The 23,337-nt window shown below is 43.2% G+C and overlaps 1 protein-coding gene across 1 annotated transcript in view; it reads right to left on the bottom strand.

Moving 5' to 3' along the window:
* Positions 1-23,337, bottom strand: part of IQGAP1 (IQ motif containing GTPase activating protein 1) — a 105,661-nt gene that overhangs the window by 25,297 nt on the left and 57,027 nt on the right. Inside the window, exons 10-19 of the mRNA XM_040257475.1 lie at positions 20,822-20,985; positions 19,694-19,778; positions 18,755-18,918; positions 18,392-18,552; positions 16,898-17,022; positions 13,868-14,031; positions 4,776-4,866; positions 4,308-4,475; positions 3,465-3,607; positions 335-505 (exon numbers count right to left, since the gene is read on the bottom strand). Of these exons, the coding sequence (XP_040113409.1) occupies positions 335-505; positions 3,465-3,607; positions 4,308-4,475; positions 4,776-4,866; positions 13,868-14,031; positions 16,898-17,022; positions 18,392-18,552; positions 18,755-18,918; positions 19,694-19,778; positions 20,822-20,985 (1,436 nt within the window). The remainder of the gene's footprint in view (positions 1-334; positions 506-3,464; positions 3,608-4,307; positions 4,476-4,775; positions 4,867-13,867; positions 14,032-16,897; positions 17,023-18,391; positions 18,553-18,754; positions 18,919-19,693; positions 19,779-20,821; positions 20,986-23,337) is intronic.

Genomic DNA, 23,337 nt, shown 5'->3' with positions numbered 1-23,337 from the left:
TAGGCACTGGCTGTTCATCATACTCAGACACTCGACTGTAGGCACTGACTGTTCATCACACTCAGACACTCGACTGTAGGCACTGACTGTTCATCACACTCAGACACTCAACTGTAGGCACTGGCTGTTCATCACACTCAGATACTTGACTGTAGGTACTGGCTGTTCACCACAGACACTTGACTGTAGGTGCTGGGAGTTCATCACACTCAGACATTCGACTATAGGCGCTGAGTGTTCATCACACCCAGACACTAGACTGCAGGTGCTGACTGTTCATCAGTCCTGCTCTGGAAGCCCCCTTGCTGTCTGCACATAGGAGGCTCTGAAATACCTGAATGCAGGTGATGGCCGGGATCTGTTTCTTCAGGAAATTCATCCTGGATCGGAACTCCTGCCGGACTAAGTACCCCCGGCAGCAAGCCTGCAGCTTGGTGATCAAGCCTTCGTTGGCCAGCCAAAGCTGTTCCCGGTTATACGCAGCCGTTACCCCAGAGATGGAACTCTGAAAACACAGCAGTCACGTGAGAAGACGTATACATACAGAGTTTTAACATGGTGTCATCTGCAGTGCACACACTAATGCTCACAGCTTGCCAAGGCTATAGTTGCGGTGCACAGGCTTACTGACCTCACGGCATGTGGGATCTTCCTGGACCAGGGATCAAAACCATGCCTCCCGCATTTGCAGGTGGGTTCTTTACCACTGAGCCACCAGGGAAGCCCCTATTACAGACCTTTAGCCAAGAAACAGGAATGAAGACTTCAGGTCTATTTTTCAAGGCCAAGTTGTCCTCACATCCTTCTTTGACCTCATGTCATTTCCCTTACTCACTCACCTACCTAATGCTGACCATCCCAGGAACTGTGCTTGCTGATCTGGGGTCATACTGACAAGGAGACAGAGAGACAGGTGCCACCAAGGCCTGGAGCCCCTGGAACAGCACAGAGGAGGGCCCTGTGGGGGAGTGGGCAGACTACAGATGGTATGGAAAAGCAGCCTAGCGTGTGTGGACTGTTACTGCCAGCTCCGGAGAACCAGCAAACCTTCAAAGAGAAATAAAACCGTCAGATGTGTTTTCAGGAAAGCAGCATGGTTAGCTGAGTAGCTGGCAGATTAGTGTGAGCGGGTGAATTAGAATCCTGGTAGCATATGATCCCAGTGAGAGCAGCCCTGGATCACCCTGGGTGAGGGCAGGAGTGCTGAGAATGGTTACTGAGAACACCTGTAGACCCACCTGATAGCCATGGTCCCTTCTTGTCTTTGATGTCAGAGCTGTTCCCCCCTGCCCCCGGGCCACAGTGTGTACAGTTAAAAGACTACATGAGGACTTCCCTGGTAGTCCAATGGTTAGGATTCTGTGCTTCCACTGCAAGGGGATGGGTTTGGTCCCTGGTCAGGGAATTAAGATCCCACGTGACATGCAGTGCAGCCAAAAAAAAACCCCAAATAAACAGAAACAAAAAGACTATATGACCTAGGGACAGTCCATGGGATGCAAGCAGAAGCAGCTTGGTAAGATCTTTGGGAAGGAAAACTCTTTAAGAGAGACAGACAGCTGGCATCAGGCCTGTCTGTTCTCCCCGTCATCCTACGTCCTACCTGCCTTACTTCTGGAGGACAAGGTGACCTTGAGAATGGCAGAGCAGGAAGACAGAAGAACCCTAGGACAGACCAGATCGTGGAGCCACCACACCTTCCCTAGATGCTCAACTCCAGAATTACTTTATGTGAGGAAAAAAAAAATACACCCTTATGTACCATTCCAGCCCTGATTTTCCTGTCAAACTGTGCTGAGGTGTCTGCTGGACTCCTAAACTGCAGATGCAAAGGCACACCTGGTGGTGAGGAGAAGGACTCAGGTGGCAGGCGGAGAGTCTGAAGGAACAAGACTTAGGTTTGCAGGCACACAGGCCAAAGTGGGGGCTACTGGCTTGAATGAGATGACTGAGGAAGACTATAGAGGAAGAGAAGGGGGCTGATGGAACCCAGATATAACACAAGTGGAGTCAGAGGAAACGAAAGGAGAGAGACATTAAGAAGGGACACTCAGAAGTAGAACCAGAAGAGAACAGCGCTGGAGAAGCCAAAAGAGTCAATGGTTTAAGGAAGCAAACACACTGAGGCTGCCTATGATGAGAGCACACCTCCTCGCTGAACTTGGCAATTTAAAGGCCACTGATGCATTCTGAAGCAGGAGTTTTACTAAAGTAAGAGCTGGATAGCCATGAGCTAAGACGTGAATGGTAATGGAAAATGAATTCATGAAGGACAGACGAACTTAAAGGCATTTAGTAAGAACAGAGTATGAACTTACAGGCAAGACTGAATCAGGAGAGCTCTAGAGGATTAAAATTTTTGTCTTTTTTTTTCAAAGACAGGGAGACATGATTATGTATGTAGGTGGTATTTAAAACTATATCCTTGAACCAGCAGCACCAGTATCACCTGGGAGCTGGTCAGAAATGGAGAATTTCAGGCCTCATGTCAGACCCACAGAGTCAGTCTTCACGTCACCAGGATCCCCAGGCGATTCACACACACACGTTAAGTTCTGGAGAGCATTGATCTATGTTACACAGAGGAGGTGACACTTGAGATGGGTATGCCTGGACAGCCAGAATTTTGACAGATGTAGATGGCAGGGGAGGGACATCTCACATTAGCAGGGACTTTGTTTTGTTTATGATTACACCTCTGATGTGCAGAAGAATATCAGGTACATGTAGGAGGGTAGGAAGTGTTCAGAAAGTGTCAAATGAAGATATTCTAAAAAGAATGAACATCAGCAAAGACATAGGGGATGGTAAAGATGTGCTCTGAAAGCTGAGATTAAAAAATGCTAACTTTATGTGAAAGTGCAGGCTATAGTCTAATAAAGTTTGGAGTTTGTGGGATAGTCAGAAAAGAGGTTAAGCATGTAAATTGGGAAAGATTAAGAGTAGTTGTATTTAATGAGGTGTCAGAACAACTTTTCATTTTTCTTTTTTGCTGGACCAACCAAGTTTTCTTAAAAAAAAAAAAAAAAAGCACACAATTTATCTGACCTAATTCTATAATCCAGATGTTCTGCTAACTTAGATCTGAGGGACTTGTACTAGAAAAAATTATTCCAAATTAGGTATATAGCCTTAATTTTATTTTTTAAAATTTATTACTTATTTTTAAACCTCTTTATTTTATATTGGACTTTAGCCAATTAATAGTTGTGACAGTTTCAGGTGAACAGCGAAGCAACTCAGCAATACACATCCATGTATCCATTCCCCTCAAACTCCCTCCCATTCAGGCTGCCCCATCACATTGAGCAGAGTTCCCCGTGCTGTACAGCAGGATCTTTTCTATAGCCTTACTTTTAGTCTAGGGCTTCTGACCACACACCCTTGTTCTTCCTAAGTAGTATAACCTCTAAACTACAGGTACTGGCTCTCAGCTTCTTCTTTTGTGAATAAATGTGACCTACCTGGATCTCCTCCCGAGAAAGTTGCATGGAATTCTGCACAAAGTCTGAGGGTTCGTCCCATCCTCCTTCCTGGGTCTCCAGATTGTGGTAATAATAATATCCACCTTTCACCCAGTGCTTCATCCACTTGCTGTTGTTATCTCCTGACATAAAATAAAGGAAAGATCAGAGAAACTCAGAGCCACACTCCCCACAGCCACATGTCTAATCCTACAGGATCATTCTGATCAGGCTGAGCAACCAAAATGAAGACCATTCCCAAAACCTGCCCCTTGGGTCTCTGAGAGTAAACAGGGATCCTCAGTGCCTCTTAAATTATGGCTCTGTAATGTCTCATTTAGCTCATTCATGTCCACACTATAAAAAGAAAATCCCTATGAAGTCCACATGGGGAAACTGACCTCGTCTACCTCTGCCCCTTTCAAAGCCTACACCGAAGTAAGACCATGTGTATCAGAAAACTATTCTCATAAAAGACTTGCAAACACTCACTCTCTCTAGTTAATTTTCCAAAAAAAAGGGGGGGGGCATAAAATGGGATTAAATATCTTATCTCTATTCCCCCCTTTCTGCAGATGAACTACTTTTAAGTATCTTATAGGCTTAGGTAATCAGAACTATATCTTATGAAAGAAACATTTTCATAAAATTGACCTTCTTAACAGTAGCCGTACTCAAGGGGCAGAAACAGTCATTTTTAAACACGGGAGTATTATCTCCTTGTGCAGTGAGCCCCGAACTGTATACAGTGCCTTTCCCTATAGCTTAGCCCTTTCCTCTTCCTCTGTTCCATGACATTTCTAAGCTCTTATTTACTGACACACTGATTTACCCATAACTCACCTGCTGCCAGTTTTTTCTTCTTGGCTTCAGCAAGGTCACTCTGGTAAGTTTCACCACATTCAGGGATGACGCCATACAAGCCGACGTCGGGGGAACGAAGAGCGCTGAGTGTTTTGCCAACATCGCCTTTCTCCACTGCTTCATTGATGGCAAAGATTCCTAAGGCAACTACCCCAGGAGAGAACGGTTACTGGAATAGTTTAGAAAGCATCTAGATTTGCTTACTAGCACACTGTCCCCCCTACAACTATCTTTTTCATTTTTTTTTTTTGGCCATACCACCCAGCTGGTGGGATGGTTCCCCGTTCAGGGATAGAGCCTGGGCCTCCACGGTGAAAGCGCCAAATCCTAACCACTGGGCAATCAGAGAATCCCCAGCCCTCTATCTTGGTCAAGCTGAGTACTGAGCTATGGAACACCTTGCCACTCCCCACTTTCCATCAGAACAGAAATAAAACAGATACATACACCTCTGTGCTTCTTGGGTGTCTTTGTTGGACTGCCTGATTCCACCTTGAATTTCATCCAACCATAACGCAGCTGACTCATCTTGGGTTTCCTATAAACCATTAAGAGCAAAACAGTATTAGAGGCATGAAATCAGGGTACATGCTATGATGGTGGCTTCTGAGACTCAATGAGAAACAGAGGAAGAGGTTTCAAATATACAAGACATGTGGAATAATCAACTGGAAGAAGCCAGCATCAAAAACTAGTAAAAGGGTTACATGAGAAATATCTCAAATGTAAGTGACGGATATAGGAAGATGAATTCCAGTCATTCAGGAGAACAAGAGTAGCTAGAAGGGGCAAAAGGTCCAAACTGGGAAGAGACCCAGGGACGTAAACACTGACAAGGACCACAGCATGCATATGAATACACAGTACATTTTTTTTAAAAAAAGCCTTCTTTGCCAGAAATATTCAGAGGGAGTAAATATTCTCTACGTATTTTTGGGGGTTCCCTGGTGGCTCAGTGGTAAAGAATCCACCTGCCAGTTCAGGAAACACAGGTTTGATCCCTGATCTGGGAATATCCCCTGGAGAAAGAAATGGCACCCCACTCCAGTATTCTTGCCTAGGAAATCCCATGGACAGAGGAGCCTGGTGGGCTACAGTCCATGTGGTTGCAAAGAGTCAGACACAACTTACCGACTAAGCAACAACAAAAATACATTCTCTATGACCACTATTTTTAAGACTATCAAGACTTTATCACATGTAAAGCTAGGAGTCACTAGGGGAATTTAAGCTTATCATCAACTTATATTCTAAAACTTGGAAGTTAAATCAGTTGTTGGAAACTTAGAGACACATCTTCACACAGAAACATAATAAATGGTGATTAGTTTACTCAGCGTGGCCAACAAGAGTTTCTCCAGCCCACAGTGTAGTTTGAGTTGAATACTAGGGACAAGAGTGAGGCAGAAATGGAGTCTTTTTCTCCTTTTAGGCAAGGCACCTCGGGTTCCAAAGTGACCAGGCTGGGAGAGTTGTGTTTGAGACAACCTTGGCAGACCTAGCAAGAGTAACTACTCCTGAGGCTTGAGCTAATAGCAGTTGGGATAAATAGTAGCTCAAAAAATCCTTTGAGACTGCTTGATATAAATATAATTTGCCAAGGCACCAAGGAAACGGTTGGGGTCAGTTACTTTAACTGTGTTGTCAGATGAAGCAGGGTCTTGGCTTTGGGAAAAAATGGAAAGTTTCACTATCTTTAGCACACCCAGTAGTTGAAGAAACTACAAAATCTTAGAGGAGGCTTGGCTTTCTTCCTGTGTTATTGGGGAGAGACACACTATTTCATTCAGCCAAGCCAAGAAGTCACAAATCCCCGCAGTTTACAAAGTGCCTTGGTGACAGGGTAAGGCCAAAGGAAGGCACCTGAAATCCAAAGTAAAGATTTTGCTCAAATGCACAGTTTTAGAAAGAAAGACCACTTTAAATTATGTTAAGTGCTGGGCTTACAATCATAGGCACTGTCCCAATGTAAGAAGCTCACAGTCTCGGTAAAGGAAAAGAGGACTCCAATAAACAGAACCCAAGAACAAGTCACCCAACAGCTGCAGAACTTAGCCGTTCTCTACCACTGGTCAGTTTCTGTTACTCAAAATAGAAAATGGCCACACACAACTCTCAAGAGTCCTATGAATAAACACTGGCAGTGCTAAGTAATAGTTTCAACATGAGATAATACACTGAGTCAGTGACAACTTAAACTGAGAAGCCATGAGCGAGACAGCTGAAGGTGTAGTCTCTGAGAGAAGTGGCATAAACGTCCTTGCACCCTAAAAATGGGTATTTCCACAGAATCGCGTCATTTGGAGGTTCACTTTTAGGCTAATCGTACATGAGTGATCTCTGCACAGAATCTCCTGTAAGCAAAGCTGGGAGGTTTGGCTCAGCCTTCCTTGCATCTGGAGAAAGGCGGAGCTTAACAAGAACTCTGACCATCCAGGGGATTTCCCTGCTGGTCGAGGGGCTAAGATTCCATGCTCCCAATGCAGGGGGCCCAGGTTCAATCAGCTCCTGGTCAGGGAACTAGATCTCACCTGCTGCGACTAAGATAAAAGACGAAGATCGAAGATCCTTTGTGCTGAAGCAAAGACCTGGTGCAGCTGAATAAATAAGAAAATATTAAGAAAAAGAAATTCTGACCATCCAGAGTTCTGTCATCTTTGTCCCATGCAGATTAAAGCAGGAGGAATAAAACATGAACTTTCATACATACATTTCATACATTCCTCAGAAATGAGTGACAGAGCTGTGGTGTGAAAGGAAAAAAAAAAAAAAAAAAAGACTGGATCCGTGTCTCAGGTGGGTCAGGGGAAAATGAGATCGAAACATCCTTCCTCTGACTGAAGGAGGCAAGACAGATGACACACACCATCATCCCAGTGTAAGGCGAGAAGAGGACCTCACTGCTCCAATTAGATCAAATCAGATGACAAAACCCAACATCCTCCTGTGAGAATTTGCTCTAAGGATTAACTCAAACCACTCTAGAGAGTTAAAAACCTGAGGAGATATTGTAGAGGATATTAAGATGAAATAGATTTAATGTGAAAATGCCATATAAAATATACCGAAATAACATCCCCTGACATCTCTGACTACACTTTGAAGCACAGTGCATTTTAGAAGAGGCAAAGAGCCAGGGACCAGAAATAAGAATCCAAGTAGTGGGCAGTGATTGGAGGTAAAAGAGGTAGAGATGCCACAAGATACAGGGAAAGGAAAGGGAAGACAGACAAAAGAAAGAACAGTTACCATTTTATGTATATATATGGAAAGCACACAGACATTAGAAGGGTACTGTGAAAGTGAAAGTCACTCAGTTGTGACCAACTCTGCGACACCATGCCTGCCAGGCTTCTCTGTCCATGGAATTCTCCAGGCAAAAATACTGGAGTGGGTAGAGTCCCTTCTCCAGGGGATCTTTCCAACCCAGGGATTGAACCCAGGTCTCCCACATTGCAGGTGAATTCTTTACTGTCTGAGCCTCCAGGGAAGCCCAAGAATACTGGAGTGGGTAGCCTATCCCTTCTCCAGCAGATCTTCCTGATCTGGATTCTTTACCAGTTGAGCTACCAGGGAAGCCCACAAAGGGCACTTCTCACCCCTTAAAACCTCCTTAAAAGTCTCTCTTGTTTTATGTGGCATGGATGCATGTGTCATGATTTCTAAAATATGCATAAATGTGTAGACACATAAATGTGTAACATAAAATGTAATATCTTAGCACTCATCACGTACATTAACCATGCTATATACACATATAGATATACATTAAAGCATCATACATACCATATACACATGAAACACACATACATGAATCTATAAAACATTTATTAACACAAGTGCTGAGCAATCAAAATGGAGCCTTGATGGTTTAGGTATCGATCTTCTAGTTGCTCACAGTAAACGCTCAGGGAAAGAGCTAGAACTGGGGGTGCCACACATTTGGGAGGTTTGGGACAGGAGCAGTGTACCAAACAAAAGTATCCAATACTCTAACAGCTGGGCCAGCTGTGTCAGTGCACACCTGCTGGGTTTTAGCTACATGCATGTATGCATGCCTGTGTACACACAGACTGTGCGATGGGTGAGGAGAAGCAAGACTTAAACATTATTCATATTTACAATTATGAGTTCCTTGAGAACCCCTAATGATACTGAGGCAGGGCCCTGTGGGGTTCCGGGGCACAAAGTCTTTCTGTCTCCCATTTCTTTGATTACAGGAAACAGCTTTCATTCAGCTTCTATGACCTTCCCTGAGTTTGGTATTCTCCCACAAGCATGTAGACCCCAGACTAGTTGGACCTAAAGGTTGATGACGCTGACTCTTCCTTACCTCACTACCCATCCATCAGTCTATAAAACTTCTTACTGTCTTCTCCAAGGGGGACACGTAGCTTTTCAAGGCAGGAGTTTGCTGTGTCCCACTCTGCCTAGCAAAGTAATAAAGCTATTCTTTTCTGCTTCACTCAAAACTCTGTCTCTGAGATTCGATTTGGCACTGCTGTGCGTAGAAGCTGAGCTTGAGGCATCACTAACACCATGCCTTGGCATTCAAACAATGCTAGCCCAACGACCAGGAATCTACTTTCAGCAAGTATTCCCGAGGCACTAAATTTAAATGAAGAGAGAAGTGACTTGGTGAAAGCAGTGGAGGCAGAACCTCCGAACATCCCTTCTACATAAAATCAACAAAAACACTGGCAAAAATCATCAGAATTAACTTTTTCAAAACTCCAGAAATTAACCAAAGGCTTCCAGCAGTCAGAGAGAGTTTATCAACAACAGTTGACTCTCTGTAAGAAGAGTGAGGTTTGTGGTGCTTTAAATGGCTTTATTCCCTTTTTGTGCTCTGCCCACCCACTCGGCTCCCACCCCGTACACACCTTCCTCCTTCAAATCTACCTATTCCCAGAGAACTGTCATTAGTTGACACATTAGGGAGTTCCCTGGAAGACCACAGCTAGGTTCTCTTTATTTGACCTGACTCAGAGCATGCCCAGTGCAAACAGCCTTTCTGGAGTATCTGTCCAAAACAGTAAGGGGTAACTGCTTCACATCAGAGATGTCTGAGGCAGTGGATAAACACTTAGGCAAAAAAAGGCTAACAGAAGAGCTTAAAAGGATGGACTTCCCCAACGGTCCAGGGTTAAGACTCCATGCTCTCACTGCCAAGGGAGAGTTCAATTCCTGGAGTTCAATCCCTGATCGGGGAACTAAGATCCCACAAGCTGCAGTACACAAAAAAATAAAACAAACTCCAAAGGAAAAGCTAGAGAATGAGATGTCCACAGACAGCTTTGAAAAGCTCTGACCAGTTCCTTGGATGGGGATCTAGACGATGATAGTGCACGTGTAGGCTTTGCACATGCGCACAAAAGATCTGATAAGCCTGTAAGCTCTGACCACTGGCTGACCCTGAGGCTCTGGGCAAGCATGAAGTGAAGGTTAAAGCAACATTGTGAACTGCCTAGCTGAGTGTTGAAGGCAGGCCCCAACATACAAAGCCCCTCAGCAAAGGCTAGAAGCTTTGCTGGTTCTAGGCATTCAAAGAAATTTCTGTCTGATCATTAGCTGACCACTAGCTAGCCAAGCAGAGACTTCAGTGGACACGCATGGCAAAGAACACAGACTTGAGAGAACTGAAACTCACTAAGCAAACACAACAGAAAGGAAGTGGCACAGCAATAGGCCCCAAGGCGGGGCCGAGTCTGACTCCCAAACCTCCTCTATTATATTATTAAAGTGTCTAGCTTTCAGCTAAAAATTACAAGATATGTAAAAAAAAAAAAAGACAGCACAGTCCAAAGAGGAAAAAGAATAAAGTAGACAACATAGCAGACAAAAAAGTAAGTCAGCAATCCAAAGTATGTTCAAATAACTAAAGGAAATTAGAACAATGCCTCACCAGATAGAGAACATCACACACACACACACACACACACACACACACACACACACACACACACACACACACACACACACACACACACACACATTAAAGAAACAGATTAAATTATGGAGTTGAAAAATACAATAACTGAAATATTCACTAGAGGGATTCAGCAGATTTGAGTAAAGTGAAGATATATGCATAATGGAATTCCCTAAAGGCAAAGTGAAAGAAAAAGAGGCATTTTACTTGAAGAAAATCTGAACAGATCTATACCAAATATAGAGATAAAAATCAGTTTAAAAAAAATCAAAACATATCCTATAAAAATAAAACCAAACCAAAAATTCAGGACCATATGACTTCACTGGTGAATTCTACCAAATGTTTAAAGAAATAACATTGATCCTTTACAAACTTTTCTAAAACATAAAAGAGGATGGAACACTACTCAATTCATTCTATGAGGCCTTTATTACTCTGGTACCAAAACCAGACACAGAGATAATACAAGAAAAACAGACCAAATTTAAATTAAGCTCTTTCACTTGCTAAATTTGGAACTCAGATGGCTATTTTTAAAACTACTCCCAAGAGGAACTTAAAAGCTGAGCTGAAGCTTAAAAAGAAGACAATTATACTGAAACTATAGTGTACCCAACTGAGCCTGGCAGTGTAAGTAAATTTTCCTCTAATTCTCCCTATTCCCCTGCCTTTGATGGACTCTGGAAAGTTATTCCAGACCAAAAGGAAATACTTCAAACTCCAGTCATATCCTCTAAAAGTTTAACTCCCACGACCCAAACAAAAGGAGCAGTGAGGCCCATCACATGATGAGAGCAGGTGCAACTTATATCCTCAATCTTCTTTCCTTTTTTAGACATGGACCCAGACTTAGTTCATTCTTTCAAAAGTCCACTCCTTCTGGACTAATAAGGCAGCAAAAGACAACATGACCACCACTGGCCTGTGCAGAATCATAGCAGCCAGGCCCCACACCAGAGATTCTGAATTAGTAGAAACAGAGTTAAAGCTTAGGAATCTGCATTTTAAAAATGACCTTTCAAGGTTTCTAGTGATCAGTCGAGTTTGGGAAGCTCTGATCCAACAAACTGGTATCACAGACAGACCTCCATTTATGGCTTCCTATGGCCAACTGTTTCTCACTAGAGGTAACTAAAACCAGGTAATGTCTCTGTCTCAATTTCCTGGCTACAAAATTTCCTGGGAGTTGTGATTCAACCCGCAGCACAGGATCAACTGACATGCATAATAATGACCCTCTTAAAAGGAACCTGGTTCTTGCTACATGTATACATTTAGGACACATTAATGTCAAGTACTCTCATGACAACAGAATCAAAGATCTATCCACATTATGTTATGGGGCTTCCCCGGTGGTTCAGTGGTTGGGAATCTGCCTGCCAATGCAGGGACACCAGTTCAATTCCTGGTCCAGGAAGCTCCTACATGCCAAGGGGCACCAAAAGCCTATGTGCCACAGCTACTAAAGCCCACTCACCCTAAGGCCCATGCTCTGCCAGGAGAGAAATTACTGCAATAAGACCTCACACTGCAACTCAAGTAGGCCCACCCTCTCCCACTAGGGAAAGCCCATGCACAACAACAAAGACCAATGCGGCCTAAATACATACATACATACATTAAAAAATGAAATCTAGGCACTGGACTAATACCGCAGTTGATTTCTGCCTCTTAAAAAAAAAAAATTTTATTATCTACAACTCCTGCCTCACAGCCCAAACTTACAGAACCCACAAGGGTGTCAGTGTACAAAAGCTCCAATTATACAAAAGCACTGGTCTGTTTTACTACTTTTCACTTTCCAGAAAGAATCTGACCTCCTGAATAAAGAAATTCTTTTAGCTTTTCTGCCTGCTACAAGAACCTCATGGCAGGGATCTTCAAAGTTGCACAATTGTTGAGGAGGCCCTTATTCAACTGTTGTTGGAAGAATTTAAAAGGAGATGAACCACAATTCAGATAAACAGATGGTCATTACACTTTAATCACAGAACAAACAACTGAGGGCCTACTAAATGCATGGCGACTTCCTATTCATCAAGAAGACTAAAACAGGTGTAAATCTCATCCATCTCCTCAACAAACTGGCTAAGAGGCAAAACAAACTTTCTAAAACTGTCTGTGTGACAGTTACTTTGGAAAACATATTCATATCAGCATTATCCCTAACAGCCACAAAGTGGAATCATGATCATCAGCTTATGAACAGATAAATAAAATGTGGTGCAGCCATACAACAGAATATTGTTCAACAATAAAAAGAAAATACTAATGCATGCTACAGTTTGAATAAACCAAGCTAAGTGAAAGAAGCCAGTCACAAAGGACCACACCCTGTACTGATGATTTCATTTATATGGAATGTCCAGAACTGACAAATCCAAGACAGAAAGTAGACTGATGGGTACCTAGAGCTGAAGAGAGGGCAGGGAAGCAACTTGGTACTGACGGGTACCAAGTTTCTTTCTTTGTTAAAACAATACTTGTTTATTTACTTGGCTTTGCTGAGTCTCAGTTGCGGCACACAGGATCTTTTAGTCACAGCATGTGGGACCTAGTTCCCTGAACAGGGGTTGAACCTGGGCTCCCTGCACTGGGAGTTTAGAGTTTCAGTCACTGGACCACCAGGGAAGTCCCTTAGGTTTCCTTTTTGGGGTGATGAAAATGCTGCAAAATTGATTTTGGTTATGCTGTAAAATTGATTGTCTATGAACAACGAGAAACCACTGGACTGTACATTTTTAAGCAGTGAGCTATATGGCATGTGAACTGTATCTCAATAAAGCCAGTATTTTAAAAAAAACTTTATGGCATCATTTACTAAAGCTTAACATATGTATTCCCTATGACCCACAAATTCCACTGCTAAATGTATACTTGACGGAAATGCATATATACATTCACCAAAAGACATGCACTACAATATTCACAGGAGCACTGATTGCAATAGCAAGTGAGAAACAACCAAAACTTCACCAACAGCAGAATATGTAACCACAAAACAGAAGAGTACACAACAATAAGAATGAACCAACTACTGCTACATGCAACCACATGGATGAATTTCACTAACATTATGTGGGGCAAAAGAAGCCAGACTCAGGAATAAATAATGTGTGATCTCATTTAAATACAGTTTAAAACCAGACAAAAATCAACTGGGGTGTTAGAAATCAGGACGCAGGTTACCAGCACATTGCAGGGAATGAGTAAGGATGTAAGGGAATGTAAGGGGATTTCTCTTAATGCTTTTTATAATCCGAGCACCGGTTACATAGGTACGCTCACTTAAACATTTATACAACTGTATACTTAAATAACTGACGCATTTTCCTGGCTCTTATGTTTCAACGGAGAATTTATGTAAAGAGATATAAGAGGTGTGTCTACAACCATAACAACAAACACCAACAAACAAACCAAAAGTGTAAAACAGCACAAGTTCCGGAAGGCAGAGTTTATGGCTCTTACACTGTGTACTCCGCTGCTCTGAATCTAAGGGTGCCCAAGGAAAAGAGTCACTGAGTGAACGCCCATCCCTCTGTCTCAGTTCTAGGATGGATGGCGTTCTCTGAACAGAAAGGAACAATTCAGGGCCACTCACCTGGGCCTTCTCTCTCTTTGCTCTGATGAGTGTGTCCTGATAATGCTGGGCCACTTCTGCGAGGACCCCCTCGAGTTTAGCTGCAGGAATTTGCAAGGCCTGCAGGGTCTTCTGGGCATCACCTTCATCTAGGGCTTCGTTAATCAAACTGATGGCTAAAATCCCTACACAGGGATGGACAGAAGGTTATTTTTTTTAAATTAAGAAACTGTATAAATAAATCAGTCTTTAAACAAGCTAAGTGACCATCAATCCTCTACCCAAGTGCTGCTGCCGCTGCTGCTGCTAAGTCACTTCAGTCGTGTCCGACTCTGTGCGACCCCATAGATGGCAGCCCACCAAGCTCCCCCATAAGTGCTACCATGATTTAAACTACAATTTGCCATCCAAAATGTTAAGCAGCATTTAAATTTTTTCCTTTAAATGTAGTGGGTTTTTTTCATCTAAGTAAACTCCCTATATCTATTTTCCTACTGAAATCTCTAGTCTTTTTGTTTTATTCTTAATTAGTCTAACTGAAGAGTGATGAGGACTGTGACGAAACTAGCTTTACAGGATAGCTTTCAAATATTCTCCAACGTGTGATCAAAGCTATTCTTGATTCACAAAAAGTCTAGGGTTCAAGGGAATCTTGTTTTTTTAAACTTTTTACTTTGGATTAGGGTATAGCTGATTAACAATGCTGTGATAGCTTCAGGTGAACAGCAAAGAGACTCTGCCACACATATACACGTGTCCATTCAAGAAGGCAATGGCACCCCACTCCAGTACTCTTGCCTGGAAAATCTCATGGATGGAGGAGCCTGGTGGGCTGCAGTCCATGGGGTTGCTAAGGGTCGGACATGACTGAGCGACTTCACTTTCACTTTTCACTTTCATGCACTGGAGAAGGAAATGGCAACCCACTCCAGTATTCTTGCCTGGAGAATCCCAGGGACGGGGGAGCCTGGTGGGCTGCCGTCTATGGGGTCGCACAGAGTCGGACACGACTGAAGCAACTTAGCAGTAGCAGCATTCTTCCCCAAACTCCCCTCTAATCCGGGCTGCCCCATAACATTGAGCAGAGTTCCCTGTGCTATACAGTAGGTCCTTATTGGTTATCCATTTTAAATATAGCAGTCTGCACATGTCAATCCCAAACTCAAGCATTCAAGGGAATCTTAAACATCACCTAGTTCAACATTTTTATAGAAAAAAATAAAAGGATGAGGTTTAGGTATCTCTTTAAGATCACACAGCAAACAAGTGGCAGATGGAAAATCAAAGTTCAGGGCCTCCTTCTCCAAGGCAAGGCTCTTCCCACTAAATCACTGATTATTTCTCACAGGAAACACTAAATAAAACTAGGAATGTTCACTCCTTAAGTGTCTCAGCCAGCTGGACTACTCTTTTTGAATTTTTATTTTTTGGTACACCATGTGGCATGCGGGACCTTCGTTCCCCAACCAGGGATCAAATCCACACCCCCAACAGTGGAAGCACGTAGTCTTAACCTCTGGGCCACCAGAGAAGTGCCTGCGCTGCTTCCGTAATGACTCCACCGTACAATAAAAAATTTGGCTGGTCTTTGTCTCTGGCTTCTGGAAAGTGAAAGTTGCTCAGTCGTGTCTTGACTCCATGCGACCCCCTGGGCTGTGGCCCACTAGGCTCCTCTGTCCATGGGATTTTCCTGGCAAGAATACTGGAGTGGGGAGCCATTCCTTTCTCCGGGGGATCTTTCCGACCCAGGGACCAAACCCGGGTCTCCTGCACTGCAGGCAGGTTCTTTACCGTATTTCCTAAGTGATGGGAGTATCTTTGTTGTTCATGGTAGGCGCCTAGGATCACACCTGAGTTTATGCCAAACAGGTGACTCCTGTTGGGCCCCTAGAAACTTCTAGGGTAGAGGCTGGTCATGCTGGAAAGACCAACCATGTGATCAGAAGGTTGGGGTTTTGAGTCTTATGATCTCGGAATATCAGCTTGGCTATTCCAGACACAAAAAGCAGACTGGAAACTGAATTCAATTACTTGGCCACTACTTTGCCACGTAATTCAATCATTCAGAAGTAATGAAGCCCCAGTAAAGCCTCTGGATAGCCAAAGCTCAGGTGACCTTCCAGGGATATGACACACATCGATGGGCTGGAAAGGGCAACATATCCTGAGGACACAGAAGCTTTGAATTTTGGGCCCTTCCAGACATCACCCCATTGGTTTCTTTTGAGTGGTCCTGATTTGTACGCTATATAAAACTCTTTTTGTACTCTTGTACAATAAAACTCAATTTGTACTCTTTACAATACTTTGGCCACCTGATGCAACAAGCTGGCTCATTAGAAAAGACCCTGATGCTGGCAAAGATTGAAGTCAGGAGGAAAAGGGGACAACAGAGGACAAGATGGCCTGATGGCATCACTGACTCAATGGACATGAGTTTGAGCAAACTCTGGGAGGTGGTAAAGGACAGGGAAGCCCGGCATGCCGCAGTCCATGAGGTTGCAGAGTCAGACAAGACTGAGTGACTGAACAACAACAATGATAAAACTATAACCACAAGTACAGTGCCTTCCTGAGTTTAGTAACTCAGTCTAGTCAATTACTGAAACTGAGGGGGTGCAGGGGACCCCTGAATATATTTTTGGAAGTGCGGTGACCTGGGAACACCAGGTTCAAAGCTGGTGTCTGAAGTGAGAGACTTCTTAGGGAGGACAATTTGTGCAATATGATCTAGCTCCAGGCAGTGTCAGAACCTGTTATAACAGCATTTAAAAGTAACAGATCAATAAAATAAAATAAAATAAAAGTAACAGATCACATTCAATTCACCTCCTGAAAAACCTTAGTTCTCTTTACATTCTTCTCCAATTACAGCAGTGGCCTGGTGTTTTTAAAACAGACAACCACAGCTTTTTGAGATAGTTAAATGGACAGGCTTTTTTGGGTTTTTTTTGCAGTTCCCAGAAATCCCCCGGGGTAGTGTCCCTGGGAGGGTGGGATCACACATGCATGGCTGGGGCATGGCCTGGGGAGTGGAAGCAGCTCACTCACTTTCATGCTCCTCCTGCACCACCCGGTTCACGTGGTCCACAGAAGCCTGGATGTCATTCCACGTAATGAATTCATTGTTCTCTGCACAGGCCTGAGCTTTCAGCTTCATCAGCTCATCCAGATACCTGCCCCATTCCCCCAACAAAAGAGAGAAGTGCAACATTAGAAAAGGGACCTGCAGGGTTATTTCTGTGGACAGGAATAAGAAGACGTGGGGGCACAGGATCCAAGAGATGGCTGAGGAACCCCAACAGTTTGATGTATTCTAGAGGTCAGCTTTGGCACCCAGGCGCTACCCTGAACAAAGGGTAAAAATACAAAGATACCACTAATTCTTAATATCTATATGAAAAATATTTATATTACTTGTTCTAAATTTCAGGTAAGACTAACTCTAGAATCAGAGGCAGCAGCTCAGACAATCCCTCTGAGGATCAGAAAACAAGGTCATGCACCAGCTAATAAACGTAGAAGGAACGAGAGATCAACAAAACACCATTCAGCAACTCTCACTGAAAGTCTGGGTTTACATAAGGATTATCAGTTAGAGTTAAAAACATTAGACGAATGGTTAATGGGAAACTGGACATTGTGATGGTATAAAAGGTACAAAAAAAAAAAAAGATTATGTTCTGGAGATAAGGGAGAAAAATAAATGTACAATGAAGGGACTAGCAGACTGCCTAATCCAAGGATCAATCTCGGTATCTCTAATGCCGGGGACAAGCAGGTATTACATGCCTCTTAATATGAGAAAATATGAAACTCACGTCACCAAAAATACTTCACTGAATCTTGACAAGCCTTTAGACCTGATTTCCAATTTACAGGAATAAAACAAATATTAGGAAGCAACCACAACTGAAGATGGGACATTTTAGAGGACAATTGGCTCCAACTCTTTAACAAGTCAGTGCTATAAAGAAAGGGACAATGCTACATTAAAAAATATCAAAGTGGGGGGTGTGAGGTGGAAGGAGGTTCAAGAGGAAGGGGACATGTGTGAACTTATGGCTGGTTCATGTTGATGTATGCCAAAAACCAACACAATAAAGCAATTATCCTTTAATTAAAAATAAATAAATTTTTTAAATAAAATAAATAAAAGCTACCAAAGGGACACAACATGGATTGCATCCTGGTTTGAACAACCAGCTGAAAAGAACAAACATTTTGGGAACAAGAGAAGAAGTATGAAAACAGACTAGGTTTAGAAAATATTCAAGAAGTATTATTGACTTGAAAAGGTATAAGGGTGATATTTTGACTACATGACAAATATCCTCATTGTTTTAAATAAGCGTATTTATAATAAATTTAGGAGTGGAATGCTATAGTATCTGTAATACTACAAATCCTTCAGCATAATAAAATGAATTGAAATACGGGGGTGGGTGGGGAGCCAAAAGATGATTACAAGGAAGCCACGATTCCTGCAGAGAAAATAAGAGTGTTGGCTCACAGAAGACAGAGGTTAGGGTCAGGGGCACCCACCTCTGGCAGTTTTCCTCTTCGATGTTTGTAAGGCCTGTCACTGAACTGCTCAGCTGTTTCCACACTGTGTTCATGTCTCCAGATTCTAGTGCCCTGTTGATTAGGGCCACCGATGACAGCATCTCCACCGCAACAGAGAGCTCAGGGTGGGTGAGGCTATGCTGTAGAGAAAGGGAGACATGCGGAAAGAGTAAGAAAGGACATCTTGGAAGACCCAGGGAGGTCAGACATTTAATAAAAGCACAAGAAGTCTAAGATTCTCGTTAAAAAAAAAAGGTTCTGCCTAACTACACCCAGAAGTGGGTATTAAATTCATGTCCACTCTTGTTTTGCTCACAAACAGCACGGGTGTGGTGAACTCACCTCGGGACTCTGTTGCTGCAGGGTGGCCAGCTCCTTCTGATAAAGATCGGCGGCAAACGGGTACACCTGGGGCAGCTGGGCTTCGGGGTTCATCAGTTCCAGGACAGTCTTCTCGGCCACACCCTTCTGGATTGCGGCATTGATTGCTGCCACTGCCACCAACCCTGGGTAGAGAACTCGAGGTCAGAAAAGCCACTGGCTCCCAGAGCCCTAAGGGGGTGCAGACGCCAGTCTTCACAGGAGAAGATCGTATTCTGCAGCTAAACTATTAGTTGTGATGTTTGAAGTGGAACTTCCACCTTCAGACAGTGGTCTTCTTAGTCTGAGGATGAACTCAATGGTATGTGAGCTGCATCTCAGTAAATATGTTTTCTTTCCTCTTCTCTTCTCCTCAGCCGTTTTCTTTCTGCTCCAACTCCTCCTGCCTGCCACCACTACACTCTACCTAAAACATCCCTCCTCTACATCAAGGAGAGCCTGGCAAAGTTGTTGTTGTCGTCGTCGTTCAGACACTAAGTTGTTTCTGACTCTTTGTGACCCTATGGACTGAAGCCCACCAGGCTCCTCTGTCCACAGGATTCTCCAGGCAAGAATGCTGGAATGTTGCCATTTCTTTCTGCAGGAGATCTTCCTGACCCAGGGACCAAATCCACATCTCCTACATTAACAGGCAGATTCTTTACCACCAAGCCACCAGGGAAGTCCTAACCAACCACGTAAGCATGTGCTTAGAGCCAAAGTGAGCCTACACAGACTCTGGTTCTACTTTTAAAACTGGAGAACTCCTGCCACCAAAGGTACCTGGTAGTTGACTGTGGCTAATAGGCTTGGGGTGGGTTGAGGAGTGACAGAATCTACTCTTAGGCCCCTCCATGACACAAAGGCACTCTCCTGCCCTACTCAGCACCTCAAGGGACACACAGTTGAGGGGACTCTTACTTCTCTGATATTCCTGGGCGGCAGTGTTTGCGGCATCCACTCCAGACTGTAGCTCCTCCTTCTGCAGGGGCTCAGCCTGACCACCCTGAGAAAAGCAGAGAACATTCAGGTAAAGATGACTCTGGCCTGCATGTCCAGGCCTCATAGTTCTCACATCTCAACAACAGTCGTCAGGGACACTGAGCCACAGACCTAAGAGACAGCTCAGGCTACAAGCAGCTGGAGCAGCAGCCTGAACTGGAGTCAAAACCCTTGTCAAATGTGGGGAAGAATGACTTTCCAGATACCAGCACACTTAAAAGAATATTTTGCAAAGAACGTCGAAATGTTCCAAGATAAAATCTTTACAGAAGCATTAGCACATTACTGTTGCTTTCTCTGGCCAATAATGAGAATTTATAAAATGTATACTAGTCCTTATTTAGCAAAAAAAAAAAAAAAAGCCCCTTGTATTTGTTCTAAAAAATAAAAACCCATAGAGTACAATCCCACACAGTCTACTCTTACCACAATATTAAATGCTTTCCCAGTGTTAGCGAGAGGAAACTCGTGAGGTGTGGGGTTTTTTTTTTTTTAAGCGGAAATTCCTGAAGAACATAAAATTTCAGGTTCTCCCCAGCGGCTTTTGTTGTTGTTCAGACACTGAGTCGCGTCTGACTCTTTTGCAACCCCATGGACTGTAGCCCACCAAGCTCCTCTGTCCATGGGATTTCCCAGGCAAGAATATTGGAGTGGGTTGCCATTTCCTTCTCTAGGGGATCTTCCCAACCCAGGGACTGAACCTGCATCTCCTGAATTGGCAGGTGGATAGTTTACCACTGAGCCACCTGGGAAGTCCTCTGCCCAACAGTTTCAAGTTGGGGATTTAACAGACTTCAAGTGAAGGGATGGTGAGATTCAGAGGGTGGGCAAAGCTGTTTAAGAGGGGATTTTCAACTCTACAAGGCAAAGAGAGCCGAAGACAATGTGCACTTTACCTGAGGATATTAAACAGCTTAATTCACATGTAGGAGAAACAGTTATATTAGCGGGGGGCGGGGGGGGAAGGCCCCACAGATATCTTTACACAACAGCATGAGATTGAAATGGATGGAAGTCAAGCCTTACAGGTGCCACTCAAGATGTTACCTGTCTCTTCTGCTCTCTGTCACTCAGGAGCTGCTTGAGGTACCAATCACTATTCTGCTGTTGCAGCCCTCGCAGGCCCAGTGCAGGTGACTGCAGGATCTTGAACAAGGCTGGTGCAGATCCCTGCTCCAAAGCCAGGTCTATATTTGTTAATGCAGCAAGCACTAAGGAGGAAAAAAAGGCAAATGCTTAAGACAAAACTATGTTAACATCATAGCCGGGAATACTTTTCCTCCCAAAAACCAGTCTCAGTTCAGACTGGGGAAATATAATTATAGATAGCCTTTCACGTGAAAGAGACACGTGTACCCCAACATTCATCGCAGCACTGTTTATAACAGCCAGGACATGGAAGCAACCTAGACGTCCATCAGCAGACGAATAGATAAGAAAGCTGTGGTACATATACACAATGGAGTATTACTCAGCCATTAAAAAGAATACATTTGAATCAGTTCTAATGAAGTGGATGAAACTGGAGCCGATTATATAGAGTGAAGTAAGCCAGAAAGAAAAACACCAATACAGTATACTAACACATATATATGGAATTTAGAAAGATGGTAAGAATAACCCTGTATGCGAGACAGCAAAAGAGACACAGATGTATAGAACAGTCTTTTGGACTCTGTGGGAGAGGGAAAGGGTGGGATGATTTGGGAGAATGGCATTGAAACATGTATAATATAATGTAAGAAATGAATTGCCAGTCTAGGTTCAATGCAGGATACAGGATGCTTGGGGCTGGTGCACTGGGATGACCCAGAGAGATGGTATGGGGAGGGAGGTGGGAGTGGGGTTCGGGATTGGGAACACGTGTACACCTGTGGCGGATTCATGTTGATGTATGGCAAACCAATACAGTATTGTAAAGTAAAATAAAGTAAAATTAAAAAAAAAAAAGATAGCCTTTCCTATGGAGCATCACAGAAGCATTAGGCTTTGAGGGTGGAAGAGAACCTTAAAGTCTCCAAGTTCAGAGGTTTCCAGGGTGTTCAGAATTAATGGATTCCTAGACCACACCCTAGGCCTACTTACAAACTTCTAGATGTAGACAGCTTGGCACCAATAAGGGCAGCAACTTAAGAGGCACCAATGATACATGCCTGCATTCCCGCTAAAATGCCGAGTCTTTATCCAGACTAAACTACTACACAGGAGAAAGTGTCTCCCACTGCAATTTACTAAATCTCTAGATGATTCTGTTTAAAAAAAAAATTGTTAAAGCTTACACACTAGAGTTGATATTTGAGTACCTCCAACCCCTCTTCCCTGTGATAGTCTACTCCTGACTAAAGAGCCTTAGTTCCTTCCAATATTCCTTATACAGCATCATTCTGAATCCCTCCATCATCCTGGCATCTCCTGAAGGTACTCCCCTAAGCAGTGCTGAGACATCAAGGCTGGTCTGACCGTGTGGAGCAGAAGGGGCTCTCAGCGCTGCCTCAACATTCTGTACTTCTAGTCACAGAACCTGACATCACACAAGGTCACTAACACATTATCGAAAGTAAAAATGCAGATTTCCCTTAATCTGAAAATGATAATAAAGGTACGTTCCTAAGATTCCTCATGAGATTAAATGAAATCATACATGTGAAAGTACTTTGCATATTATAAAATAAATAAGGTATTAAGTTGAAAGTAAAAATAATACATTATCTGATTTTAGAAATGACAGCCCCTGGAAAATCGTAATTATTATTTTCAGCTTCCCTATTTTTAGAAGAAAAAATAGGGTTCTCCTTCCCATGCCCCACCCAGGAATGAACATCTAATCTTATCACCAAAGCAGCAAAACAAATCAATAATAAAATACTAAAAATCAAAATATTGGGGGCATAGCAGTAGTTATCAGTTTAAACTGTTTTCATTTGTAAAAAAAAACAACAAAAAAGAAAATTAACGTAAGATGTCATAAAGAAAACAGTCCAAGAAAAAACAAAGTCTCAAACCAGAACTAATAAATAACACCAAGAGGTAAAAGGATGAAAGGCTAGATTCCTAAGACCGTTCCCCTCTTCCCAACCTTCTCCCCTACGATTTGGCTCACCGGTCACCACACAGAGGAGGTGAGCAGCTCTCTGAATCATGGCTGCAGGTCTATGCGGCCGCTAGCCAACTAACCAAGCATTTTCCCACCACAAGTACCATGCTGTAAACATAGTCAGGAACAAAACATACAGGTTGTCTCCATCCTCATGGAGCTTCTGTAATAGTGGGGGACTGAAAATACAAGCAACACAGGCTGGTAACAACCAGGCTTCCTCTCTGTAACACAGTTTCAGATGATCCATCTGCAAAGGCATCTAGTCATTTATGCTTTTACTGGAAATGTAAACCTACTATGTACATAAATATGTAAATATTTAAGTGGACATTTACTAATACTCTAAAGTTTAGAACAGGGGTTCCCAACCTCTAGGATCTAATGCCTGATGATCTGAGGTGGAGCTGATGTAATAACAACAGAAATACAATGCACAAGAAACATAAAGCGCTTGAATCATCCTGAA

The sequence above is a fragment of the Oryx dammah genome, unplaced genomic scaffold (assembly GCF_014754425.2).
Source record: "Oryx dammah isolate SB20612 unplaced genomic scaffold, SCBI_Odam_1.1 HiC_scaffold_16, whole genome shotgun sequence".
NCBI classification, from domain to species: Eukaryota; Metazoa; Chordata; class Mammalia; order Artiodactyla; family Bovidae; genus Oryx; species Oryx dammah.
Note: the sequence above shows the minus strand (reverse complement) of the source record. Positions and strands in the feature narration are given on the sequence as shown.